The sequence below is a fragment of the Pristiophorus japonicus genome, chromosome 14, assembly GCF_044704955.1.
Source record: "Pristiophorus japonicus isolate sPriJap1 chromosome 14, sPriJap1.hap1, whole genome shotgun sequence".
NCBI lineage: Eukaryota > Metazoa > Chordata > Chondrichthyes > Pristiophoridae > Pristiophorus > Pristiophorus japonicus.
The window spans coordinates 92,005,811-92,019,332 of record NC_091990.1 but is presented as its reverse complement, the minus strand read 5'-3'; the positions used below and the strand labels follow the sequence as shown (position 1 = coordinate 92,019,332).

The 13,522-nt window shown below is 46.2% G+C and overlaps 1 protein-coding gene and 1 long non-coding RNA gene across 4 annotated transcripts in view; one reads left to right on the top strand and one right to left on the bottom strand.

The window, feature by feature from the left end:
• LOC139279980 (diacylglycerol kinase zeta-like) overlaps positions 1 to 13,522 on the bottom strand; it is a 521,188-nt gene that overhangs the window by 187,741 nt on the left and 319,925 nt on the right. For all 3 annotated transcript variants that reach the window (XM_070899368.1, XM_070899369.1, XM_070899370.1), the window contains 2 exons: positions 11,973 to 12,017; positions 10,709 to 10,778 (listed from right to left, as the gene is read on the bottom strand). In XM_070899368.1, the coding sequence (XP_070755469.1) occupies positions 10,709 to 10,778; positions 11,973 to 12,017 (115 nt within the window). The remainder of the gene's footprint in view (positions 1 to 10,708; positions 10,779 to 11,972; positions 12,018 to 13,522) is intronic.
• The window catches only part of LOC139279983 (uncharacterized), a 36,263-nt gene continuing 28,567 nt past the window's right edge, over positions 5,827 to 13,522 (top strand). Inside the window, exon 1 of the long non-coding RNA XR_011596574.1 lies at positions 5,827 to 6,043. This is a non-coding gene — a long non-coding RNA (uncharacterized lncRNA). The remainder of the gene's footprint in view (positions 6,044 to 13,522) is intronic.

Sequence of the window (13,522 nt, the reverse complement as noted above, 5' to 3'; positions counted from 1 at the left end):
GTTCCAACAGTGGTGGCTGTGCCTTTAGCTGCCTCGGCCGTAAGCTCATCTGAGGTCAGCAGCTTGAGATCAAGAGTGTGCAGTACTGATTTTTATTTTAATTTTAAGGTCCTACCTACACCAGATAGATGTTTAATCGTGAGGGGAGAGCAGGACACAACTGGTGGAGTATTTGAAAGCAACAAGCTGGGGCGGACTGGCCATAGGAAAAATCAGGAGATTTCCAGAGTATGGTTCCACAGTGCTGTACCATCAACGCCCCCCCTCTGTTCCCTCAGAATCCTGAAGAATAACGATCGGCAGCCAGAGCAACAGATCGGGGGCCGGTGGAGAAGAGGTGGAGGTTCAGAGCATCATCGGAGAGCCAGGAGGAGGGGGCTGGGGATCAGCAATGATCTGGGCCAGAATAACCGATCGGGGCTGGAGGAGAAGCAGGCGAGGGGGGTCTAGGAGCATCATCGGAGGACCAGAAGAAGCGGGGTGGGGGAGGAGGCAGCAGACGACATCGGAGGGCCGGAGGAGTATTGGGGGATTGGTGGAGGGGGAGAAATTAGAGGTCTGATGGGGGTGTCTCCAATGGGAAGGTGGGTTAAGTAAGGATGCTGGATCCAGGAGGTATGTGTAAAGGCACTTGCTTCCTGGTTCTAGCAGTCTTCACCTTACTTTAGCTGGAGGGTTTCACGAGGCCTGCAAAACCTGACTATCTAAAGTTAAATTCAAAATGGAGGTTAAATCAGAGGCATCCATATAATATTTAAATAGACAACTTGCCTCCTATAAGCAGATTGGTGCCCCCCCCCGGTTCAAACCAGAATCGGGCGGGTTGGAGGTGGGTTCTGGTCGGGATTCAGATTTTTTACACTTTAACTACTCACATGCCCCCAATCCACTGGTTTATTTAGGTTAAAAATCCCCCCCAAGTGTCCTGCATTTCAATCCTGCACTGAATGATGTTTAATGGAAATCAACAAAAGAAAGTTAATTTAATGCAAATGCATTCTACAATATCAATAACATGATTAAAGAACGTTAACAAACAAAAGAATGGCCTTTATGATCATCCAGATTTGTCCTCCAACACCTCAGAACATTAAAGATAACAGATAAAAATCTTTTTGGCGAACATGGCTCATACGAATGCCTTTAATCCGAGAGATTACAATCTCTAGCTTCAAATCAACAGCAAATTTTGCAACTTTTCTGACTTTTAAAAATAAATATCGATCGCTCTTCTTTCTCCCTTATCAGCACAAAGTCATTCACTGGTCAGGAGTCAGGCAGTCATCATCAGGTAGGTGTGTGGAAGTGCCGTGGGATTACTTGCCCTCTGGTTTTCCTAACTACCTTTACAGAGGGACGGACCACACTTCCTGTCAGCATTCCTCCTCTCCCCAGACCACCCTGTGGCAACACTGTATGGGCAAGCTTGAGATTTATCTAGCTGCTAAACTATGAAGAGAAGAAAGCTACCAGGGGAAAAAATAAAATGAATGTAATCAAAGAGGTACCGGCTGAAACGATTCAATCTGTAGCAGAGGCAGCTTGGGGACCCATTCCTGTAGACTGACTAATGCAATATGGTGTGCAAATCCCACACTTACCCCTCTGAGAACAGAGTATGGTCTCTAACCATGTCACAGCCGCAGTCTCCTCACAAAGCATCATGTGATTCAGATCTATTGTTCAAAGTATATTCAGAGCTCCTGCCCCTCCCCCACACCGTGCCCTCGTGCCCCACCCCCGCCTCTCTCTTCACCCACCCCCAGGCCCTCCAGCTGTTGGGGAATAACAGTTAGCCTGATCCCTCCGGTGACATGAAGGACCTCTCTGAGTCACGTCAGCAGCTAGTCTGGACATTGGGCTCGCTTCAGCACTGATATCATACTTTTGTTTATATCAGCTCGAAACTTCAGAAGGTCATTTGGTTCACACAAGAGAAAGCTCCCCCCAACTCTCCCTCCTTCCTGCTCCCACCCCCACATACAACCCCCTCTGTCTTTTTAGGCGAGAGGTAAAGATGATGAGAACCTAGTCAGAACAATGGTGCGTTTACTCGGACAGAATGGAAACCAGCCAAACCACTTTGGAAACATTCGCTCTCTTGTCAAAACAAGCCCTTTTATACTTAAATCTGGCAGAGACTTCTTAAGAACATAAGTCGTCACCCAGACTGTCAGAGATTTGAGTCGATTCCCTGAGAGTTACACACATGGGTACAACAAATTCACACTGGCTCGGGGTCATTATTCCTGCATTTTTCCAAACCTGTGTGTTTTGGGGGGAGTGGGGGGGAAGATCTGACAAGGTAAAGTTTAACAATGCTTGGAGGGGACTCAATCAAAATATGGTAATGAAAGACAGGATTTGGATGGAATGACACTAGTGTCTACAGGTGACTCCTATATTGAAGAGGATGGAAAAGAGGAGTGCGTATAAGGTCACGATGATATTGAATAGTATGTTACCTTCTAGTTCTCTGCTGACCTCTCCTAACACTCCCTGCTCAAGTCCCTTCAGTCTGTCTTCTGCTATGCTCAGCTGGCCAAAGTCACAAATATCATTCTCACTGCTTGTGACTGCAGTGCACCATCACTCCTTGTGGCATTCAACATGGTCTGGCCTTGCCAGCCTCCTTTATTGTCTCTCTTCTGTGACCCAGCTGCATAGAACTGCTGTTGCATAGCTCGACTCTCGCCTGTCCCACCTCAGCCAGGGCATCTCCAACAATGGCAACTTATTTCACCTTACAGAGTTCCCATCTTTCTCTTTGCCATCCAGATGCTTCCTCCCAATGATGTCACCCACAGGCACAGAATTACAGAAACATAGAAAATAGGTGCAGGAGCAGGCCATTCAGCCCTTCTAGCCTGCACCGCCATTCAATGAGTTCATGGCTGAACATGAAACTTCAGTACCCCCTTCCTGCTTTCTCGCCATACCCCTTGATCCCCGAGTAGTAAGGACTTCATCTAACTCCCTTTTGAATATATTTAGTGAATTGGCCTCAACTACTTTCTGTGGTAGAGAATTCCACAGGTTCACCACTCTCTGGGTGAAGACGTTTCTCCTCATCTCGGTCCTAAATGGCTTACCCCTTATCCTTAGACTGTGACCCCTGGTTCTGGACTTCCCCAACAATGGGAACATTCTTCCTGCATCCAACCTGTCCAAACCCGTCAGAATTTTAAACGTTTCTATGAGGTCCCCTCTCACTCTTCTGAACTCCAGTGAATACAAGCCCAGTTGATCCAGTCTTTCTTGATAGGTCAGTCCCACCATCCCGGGAATCAGTCTGGTGAATCTTCGCTGCACTCCCTCAATAGCAAGAATGTCCTTCCTCAAGTTAGGAGACCAAAACTGTACACAATACTCCAGGTGTGGCCTCACCAAGGCCCTGTACAACTGTAGCAACACCTCCCTGCCCCTGTACTCAAATCCCCTCGCTATGAAGGCCAACATACCATTTGCTTTCTTAACCGCCTGCTGTACCTGCATGCCAACCTTCAGTGACTGATGTACCATGACACCCAGGTCTCGTTGCACCTCCCCTTTTCCTAATCTGTCACCATTCAGATAATAGTCTGTCTCTCTGTTTTTACCACCAAAGTGGATAACCTCACATTTATCCACATTATACTTCATCTGCCACGCATTTACCCACTCACCTAACCTATCCAAGTCACTCTGCAACCTCATAGCATCCTCCTCGCAGCTCACACTGCCACCCAACTTAGTGTCATCTGCAAATTTGGAGATACTACATTTAATCCCCTCGTCTAAATCATTAATGTACAATGTAAACAGCTGGGGCCCCAGCACAGAACCCTGCGGTACCCCACTAGTCACTGCCTGCCATTCTGAAAAGTACCCATTTACTCCTACTCTTTGCTTCCTGTCTGACAACCAGTTCTCAATCCATGTCAGCACACTACCCCCAATCCCATGTGCTCTAACTTTGCACATTATCTTCCATATGTGTGCTCGCGACGATGCACTCTACCTCTTCCCACAACCCGAGGACCACCTCTGTGTTATCAGACTGCCTCTCTGACATTAGGTCATGATGGATGAGTAATGACTTCCTCCAACTCAACATCAGGAAGACAAAAGCCATTATTCGTCAGCTTGATACACACTTTGTTCCCTTGGCACTAAATCCTTCTCCCCCACCAAGTCCTCTCACTGAGATTCACCCAGGCCATGTGAAATCTTCATGTACCTGAATAACCCCGAGTTGTCTCAAACACCACATCCTCTTTAGTCACAAAACCACTTACTTCCATCTTGCAACATTTCCCACCTCTACTCCACCCTCAGCCCTTGTTTGCTGAAATCCTGGTCACATCCAGGTATGATTACACCTCTTGCTGACAATGCTTCATAAACTCCAGTGTGTCCAAAATGCAGTTGCCTGTATCCTGTCACACACTCAAGGCCTGCCAGCCCATTACACCCATCCTCGCTCAGCTTCACCGTTTCCCTCTGCCCATCTACACTGAATTTAAAATCGTTTTTCCACTCTCCCTCTGCAATCTCCCATTGGTCTTCAGACTGCAGCCTCCTCTGCATCTCTCCTTTTCTTTTGCCGCACCATTGGTCATAGAGCTTTAAGCCACTTGAGCCTTGTTCTCTGGAGCTTCCTTCCTCTGCCTCTCCACCTCTCTCTCCCCCTTGAAAAAACCTCTGAACATCTATCCGTTCACCCAGATTCACCCCACCTAAACTCTCTGACCTGGCTCAGTGTTCTGTTCCTCGTAAAGTGCTTTGCGATGTTTGATACTTTAAATGGTGCTATATTAATGAAAATTGTCAGCCCATTTGCTCCATAATCCTCATAATTTTACCCCCATCTCCAGAGGCCTGTACTGATTATTTTTTGCCCATTACTCCCATCCTGGCTGATCTTCACTGGTTCCCTTTATCCAACTGCACTAAATTTCAAATCCTTGCCTTCAAATCCCTACATGTCTTCTCTCCACTCTGCCTCTGCAATCTCCCTTTGGTATTCATACTCCAGTTATCAGTCATTTGTTCCCATGTATCTCATAAATTTACTCCTCTCTCCAAAAGGTCTGCACTGGCGACTACTTTCCTTTTCCTTTGTGCTTTCAGTCATGGTGGTTGTCTCCCTCCTACACTAGTATAAACCATCAGCTTTCATCCTCTGCTTTGCTTTGATATCATTTATGTTGCCGGGAAGGCTGATGTTCACTACTCTCATTTTCATCTGAACTGCATATGCTTTTCTTATTTTGAAGAATCTGGCAGAATTTGGAAACGCAATTTTAAAAGAGACAACTTTAAAAAAAAATTAATTCACGATGGTTCCGCCATTTATTGCCCTTTTTCGGACATTTATCGGGAAGGTGGTGATGCTGCCTTCTTGAACACAACTGAGTGGCTTGTGAGGCCATTTCAGGGGGCAGTTAAGAGTCAGCCACATTGCTGTGGGTCTGGAGTCACATATAGGTCAGACCAGGTATGGATGGCAGATTTACATTCGTGAACCAGATGGGTTTTACAACAATCTGGTAGTTTCATGGGGCTCAATTTTGGCCGAGTCCGTTTTTTAGCGTACTTACCCGAGTTGCGCTGCTTAAGTACGTCCGGAGATGCTCCAGAAAAAAAATGTTCCAACTTTGGCCGCTGTCCGGCCTTTTCTCTGCTGCCGCGCAGCGTGGCCAGTCGCCTTGGAAGGTGGAGCCTGTGTTCTGCGCTGGAAAAGATGCCGAGATGTCTGCACATGCGCAGTGGAGAATAGTGATGGCCGCGCATGCGCAGTAGCGCTCTGAGTCTGCGTGCCTTCCATGCTGCAGATATGAGGAACCCTCACATGAAGTGCAGTCTTCAGTGCCGTTCTTTGGGCTTCTGTTTGCAGTGCGATAAGCCAGAACGGTCATACGAACCAGGTCTGCAGTGAAGAAACCTTAGCCATGCACCCGAGTATTATCCAGCCTGTCTCTGAGCTGAGGGCAGTCTCTCTGTGCTGGGTACGACACTGCTGCAGACATGCAAGGAAACCAGACTTCAAAAGCAACTAACAGTAAGTATTTTATTCTGAAGCTTCTTAATCGGAGTTGCTTCTAATTGTGATCAGTCTGGTGCCGCATGGCCTGATAGCTCTGCTGCCAATACTGGAGCTGAGTGTGCAAGGAAGGTGTGATCGCCACACACAGGCTACAAGACCACAGACTTCCTCTTCTCCCAAACCAGCCTCTCCATTGAATTGCTTCCTCCCGCCCCGAGCTCAGGCTGAGTGGCCTCCTGCACCGGCCCGCTGCCCTCCCGGGCCAAGTGCAGAAAGGTAAATTGCAGTTTGCTGCTGAAGGTAGGACTTTAATTTTTTATTTCTTCTTCTTTTAATTGCGCGAAGGAAAAAAAAAAGGCTTGGCTGGTTCAGGTCCACGTCCTCCCCACTTTCCGCCCCCGATGTACTTACCTGCGCCGATTTCTTTAAAACTCTGCAAGGGTTTTCTCAAGTGGCCACATACGCTGGCCTAAGTTGAAATGGAGTATCAATTAGCTGGCCAAAGTTGTCTAAATGGCCAGAACTGGTGTAAGTGGCTGGTAACGCTCCCTTTTGAGAAAAAAACGAACCTAAAAAAAACGTAACTAAGTGAGTTATGCTGGTGCAAATTGATTGGGGTAACTGGGGATTTTTAAAGTTAGGCCAGAAAAAGCAGCCTACTCCAAAAAAACAGAGCGCAACTCCTGGGGAAAATTGAGCCCATGGTCACCATTACTGATACTAGATTTTTAATTCCAGATTTATTTAATTAATTGATTTTAAATTCTGCATCTGCTGTGGTGGGATTTGAACTCATGTCTCCAGATTGTTAGTTCAGACCTCAGGATTACTAGTCCAGTAACATAACCACTATTTTATAGTTCCCACAGTTGTTGTAAGTTGTTGCTGAAACACCTTTTGGTGTTCCACTACCTCTGCATCTACGCAGTGCTAGAGAATTGAAGCCGGCAGCTCCTCTGCCACTTCAGTAGATATATTCACCACGTGGTGTTGTACTGAGCCATGCAGCCCAAGAAGGTCGACGATACAAAGATGGGAGGAAAAGCAATGTGTGAGGAGGACACAAAAAATCTGCAAAAGGACATAGACAAGCTAAGTGAGTGGGCAAAAATTTGGCAGATGGAATGTAATGTTGGAAATTGTGAGGCCATGCACTGTGGCAGAAAAAATCAAAGAGCAGGTTATTATTTAAATGCAGAGAGATTGCAAAGTGCTGTAGTACAGCGGGACCTGGGGGTACTTGTGCAAGAAACATAAGAAGTTAGTATGCAGGTACAGCAAGTGATCAGGAAGGCCAATGGAATCTTGGCCTTTATTGCAAAGGGGATGGAGTATAAAAGCAGGGAAAGCTTGCTACAGTTGTACTGAGTATTGGTGAGGCCACACCTGGAATACTGCGTGCAGTTTTGGTTTCCATATTTACAAAAGGATATACTTGCTTTGGAAGCAGTTCAGAGAAGATTCACAAGGTTGATTCCGGAGATGAGGGGGTTGACTTATGAGGAAGGTGGAGTAGTTTGAACCTCTTCTCATTGGAATTCAGAAGAATGAGAGGTGATCTTATCGAATGTATAAGATTATGAGGGGGCTTGACAAGGTGGATGCAGAGAGGATGTTTCCACTGATAGGGGAGACTAGAACTAGAGGGCATGATCTTAGATTAAGGGGCCACCCATTTAAAACTGAGATGAGGAGCAATTTTTTCTCTGAGCGTTGTGAATCTATAGAATTTGCTGCCTCAGAGAGCTGTGGACATTGGAACATTGAATAAGTTTAAGACAGAAATAGAGTTTCTTAAACGATAAAAGGAGTAGGGGCTTATGGGAAGCGGGCAGGGAAGTGGATCTGAGTCCATGATCAGAGCAGCCATGATCGTATTGAATGGCGGAGCAGGCTTGAGGGGCTGCATGGCCTACTCTTGTTCCTATTTCTTATGTTCTTATGTCCGTGGTCTGATTCCTGGTTGGGGTAAATACCTGATCTCAGCTGAGGTAAGAGTAGGGGGGTATTACAATTGCCCTCAGCACCCCTGGGCAAGAGTGTGAGGTGGAGAGAGAGATAAATCAGGCAGGATCCCCCATTCCTGATCGCTATCCAGCGATGCCTGTCAGAAGATCCTATGTTAGAAGATGAATGGGGATTTAGCCAGATTGATTGGATGGGAAAGTTGTTCGATAAAACAGCAGAGGGATAGGGTTCAAACTAACAATATTGTAACCAGGTCTCAAGGGATTGCTGCCATGACTGCAATTCCATGATGATTAAGGAGATTAAATTAAAAGTAAAGTTGAAGAAAGAGCCATGAGATAAAATGAAGGCCAGCAACACCAGCAGAGATCTCAAAGGCAGAGAAACTTCAGCCTGGCTGAAGGACTCGAGCACATAATCTGGGCCAACTCTCCAGTGCAATGCTGAGGGAGTGTAGCATTGGCCGAAGTGCCGTCTTTCGGGTGAGACATTATATGGATGTCCCGGCCATCTATTCATATGGAGGTAAAAGATCCCAAAGCAATATTTGAAGAAGAGCAGTGGTTTCTCCCAGTGTCCATTTATCTCATTGCTGCTTACAGTAGCTTGCTGCGTGCAAATTGGATACTGTGCTTGCCTACATTGCAACAGTGACTATGTTAAGAGCTTGCTTGTTCTCCATATTTATAAGTCATCTGGAAAATGGTCACGAAGGGAATGATGTCAAAATTAGCTATTGATAGCAACTTAGGAAGGGAGGGGGAAACATGGCAATTGGTGAGGAAGAATACAGGAGACTTAAAGGAAGACATATGTCGGTTAGAGGAGTTGGAATACAGTATGTGGCAACATAGATACCGATGAAGAAAGGAACTGAGAATGGAAATATAACCCCAGCAATAAAATTATCATTTCTCGCAGCGGAGAATCAAAGAGGTCTTGGAATACAGGCACTCAATTTTTGAAAAAAGATTTGCAGGTGGAAAAAGCTGTAAAAAAGGGTCAGTGGGATCCTGGGTTTTTTAAAGGGGAACCGATTACAGAGCAAGGGAGTGATGAATGTGTACAAGATACTTGCTCGGTCACAGTCAGAGTCCTGCCCATTACAGGGCAGATAATAGAGCAATGGCAGATAATAGAGCAATGGAAAATAGATGCACTGTTGATTCACTAGTTTGATAGCAGGAAAAAATAGATAATAGTTGTGATGGGAGATTTAAGCATCTAGTGTTGTATTCATTGGAACAGAGGAGGGTCAGCAGGTTCTAACAGTACTGTTCAAAGTCTTGAAAGGGTTTGAGAGGATAAACAGCAAAAGAATATTTCCACTAGTCAGTGAAAGTGAACCAGTAACAAGGAGAATAAATGTAGGATTAGCTCTGAAACCATAAAGAGAAAAATTAGAACAACATTTTTCACACAGCATTAGTAGAATGTGAAATCCCAATACCAGGAGTGGCAATCAGGCGCTGCCAACCACTGCATTTATAACAGATAAATGCCTAAAGAATAAAAATGTTAAACGTGTAAAGAAAGAACAAGGAAATAACACTGGTAGATAACTGCAAAGTGGAGCTAGCATTGTCATTGCACAGGTATAATGGGGCAAATGACCTCCTTCTGTATTCTATATTCTCCTCAGTCCAGGCTTTGAGGAGACTGAATATCTTTATACTGTATTCCCCTTCCATTAGACTTTATAAAAGACCCTGAACAAATATTGCACCATTATCCCCCCTCCAGATTCAGGTTGAATAAATACTCCACCATATTCCCCTTTCACCAGGCCCGATCAGCGACCCCTGAAGACATACTGCATCATACTCCTGCCCTTCTCAGGGTCTGCACTATATCTTTTTCTCATCAGGTTCTGAGATTGACCCTGAATGAACACTACATAATATTCCCCTTTCACAAGGCTGTATGCAAGACCTTGAGTAAATATTTGATCATACTCCTCCTCTTAGCAAGGTCCATGAGACCCTGAATAAACACTACACAAAATTCCTCCCGCGTCACACTCTTTAAGGGACCTGACTAAGTATTGCACCACATTCCCCTTTCAACAAGTTCCATGAGTGGCCACGGAGGAATACTCTCTCATACCCTCATCCGTTAGCAGGCTCTGAGAAAGAATGAGTTGCACTGTGTTGGAATAAATTCTATGCTTTATTTTTTTTTAAAATGTGTTCTGTACCGATGCCCTAATAATCCTATGACTTTGAGTACCTTTCTGCTCTCGGTGTGAAAAGTCATGTGCTCCCGTGGTGCAGTATTGGTGATTGGTTATGAATCGGACAATGGAGCAAATGATGATGATGAGAAGTTCTGTGATTTGGGTTCATGTTCGGTGACAGTTGCAGCAACTGCCACACTGCTGATTTATCCCACAGGTTTATTTCCAGAACACTATTGCGGTGCCCGGGAACTCATTCAGGAAATAATATACCTTTGAAAATTGTCTGTACACTATATTTGTGATTCCAATGTCCAGCATCTTATTGTACTGGAATTCTCCTTTAAAGGGCCAGCGCACTATAATGGTGATCTCAGTATCTACCAGCTTATTCCTTTGGAATTCTCAGTGTCTTGGAGAGCATAAAATAGGAACGCTTCTTTAAAGGGCCTACTAAATGTAACAGTGATTTAAGTATCTGGGCGATCCAATTATAATTCTTTAACATTTATAATCGATTTTAAATGGATACTTACAGTCTAGAAAACACCATTTTGGGGACAGCTTCTGCGAAGACAAGGTTCTAGACTTGGTGCCATCGTCCTCCTGCAAAGGGAGTTGAAAGAAACCCATTAGCACTTTCAAGAACTTTGATTGTGAAGCCACTGCGCGTGGGTACAACAGAGTGAGCCTTAGTGGCAGTATTGGCATCTCGAAGTCAGAGAAGGTGCAGGGTTCAAACTCTGCTCCAGGCAGTCCTGGGGAGTGGAACACTGGCTCTGAATTTTGCTTTGACATCCAGCGGGATAATCACGCCCAGTGGACCCTTGGAATCCATGAAACCCTCCCGCTGTACAGGGCTAACCATCCTATCGGCTGGCGTAAAGATGGTTATGGCCATGGAAGGGCCGCTCATGATGCAGCCCGTCAGACTGTTAATAATCAGCCTGTGAATCCTTCCACTACTTCATACAGTTCTCCAAGGGGATGAGTATGGAGACACAAGAACAACAATGGGTGCAACACTCCGCAAGCATTCAGAAACCAGGACAGTGTGATTGATAGACATCATCATTTTTGAGACAAACATCAAGGGCAAGAAAACATGATCAATGTCACCAAAAAAGTGGCCATGCTCAGGCAGTGCAATGCATCATGGGAGCAAAAGAGGACAACTATTTTGACTAAATTAAGCATATGTGCATCATATGAGAACTGTGCATTTGAAGAAAACAGCTGCTGAATCCATGAGGCTGGACAATCAGATCCTGACTTTTCCATCATCAGATTCCCATGATTTGGAGGAAGAGAGAGTCTGGCTTGCAGTTTGCACCTCTTCCTGTCTGTCAGGGTGAGTTTGAAACTCGTTTAGTGAGATGGTCCATCAATGTATGGCGTCACTGGCTCACCCCCTAATACTTCTTCACAGTGGAGGAAGAAGCTTTGCAAAGAGGACTGTCAATTTATCCCTTTAGATTGGTTTGTGATTTTAGCTTTTTTTTTTTACAGCAATCTACTCTACTGTTATAGAAGTCTGGTCAACAAGGCCTAAAGGATTATGATGCAAGGTGGTTGTTGTTTTTGTACCACAGAACTGACGGTGCAGACAACAGAAGCAAACTAAACCTCACACAGATCACATGTTCAAGGTCTTTACATGCGAATGCTCCGGATAAATCACAACAGCAGTCACGACGTGCGCGCAGAAAGGTGTGCTTCATGCTCGGAACGGGAATTGCATTAGAGAGCAGCGTACGAGAGTCAGTGCATGCTATCAAACAGCATTCCCGGATCACAAACCTGCAGCACCAAACGCTGGAGCGAGGGATGAACCAGGGGCAAATCCTGTGGGAGAGTAGAACATCTTGCATTGCATCAGTAATCAGGGGACAACTGCTGGACCCATCACGGTCGGAGTTAGATATTTTAAGAGGGACACTGGTACAATAATCATTTCTAAACAATACTGTAGAGATTTCCCACCAGCGATAGGGTAAAGGTCATCAGGCTGAGGCTTTCTTGAGCACCTCGCAGGAACCAGCCGTGCAGCAGCTCGAACCGGCCACCTTATCACCAATGGATGCTTCATAGTGCATGACCGGAGAGGGGGGAACAGGAAGTGTATGATCGGGGGGATGTGAAGTGTAGATTGGGAGGGGGGGTTGGGGGGGGGGGGCAACAGGAAGTGTGAGACCAGAGAGGGGGGGGGGGGAGAGAGGCAATCGGAGGTGTATGATCAGAGGGGTGGGGATGGGAAGTGCATGACCAGAGGGGAGGAGGCAACGGGAAGTGTATAACTGGGGGGGGGGGGGGGGGACGGGACGCGGGACAATGGAAAGAGTGTGACCAGAGGGGGTGGGGGGGAAAGGGGGGCAATCGAGGTGTATGATCAGGGTTGGGGGGGTGCAACGGGAAGTGTATGACTGGGGGGGGGGGGGAAGGGGGGCAATCGAGGTGTATGATCGGGGTGGGGTGATGGGAAGTGTATGACCAGAGGGGGGGGGGGGGGGAGAGATGGGAAGTGTATGACAGAGGGGGGGGGGGGGGGGGCGTGGCGGGGAATGGGAACTGTGTGACCAGAGGGGGGTGGGGGGGGAATGGGAACTGTGTGACCAGAGGGGGAAGGCGGGTGATAGGAGATGTATGACCAGAGCGGGGGTGGAAAGTGCAGATAACTGATAATCCCAGGCAATCAGAGAGCAGCATTGGCAGTGCAGGGACTGTATTTTACTGGCACCATTCTGCAGTTTGGCTCTTGGCATCCATGAGAGGAAAGCTGGAGCCACGGCTGGCTTGGGAACGCTAATGTTCCCGCCGTGGCAATTTGGCAGCATCCTGCCTAGACTGCACACCACACACACTGTAAAACCAGCTGCAACAGACTGTCACACAGAAACAATAGGAAAGGTTTCAGTGAAGTGGGCGCCAATCTGCATGTCTCCAGTTGAGCAGTATGGAAGAGATGGAGTCTGCCAGCATCCTGACTCAATATTGCAGTTACCTCAGGCCAGCAGCAAGCCTGAAGATCTGGTCATCGCCTCATTCTTCCTACCAAAATGCATCAGCTCACAATACTCTGCCTTAAATTTAATCCGTCATGTGTCTGTCCATTTTGCCAGTCTGTCTATATCCTCTTGAAGAATGCTACAAGTACCATTTTCCTCACTGTTTACTACTTTTTGAAGTTTTGTGTCATCTGCAAACTTTGAAATTGTGCCCCCCATATCATTCATATATACCAAAAAGAGCAGTGATCCTAATACCGATCGCTGGGGAGCACCACTGTATATTTACCATTCACCACTACTTTCCGCTTTCTTTCTCATTCTGGCTAGTCATTATAATTTCTT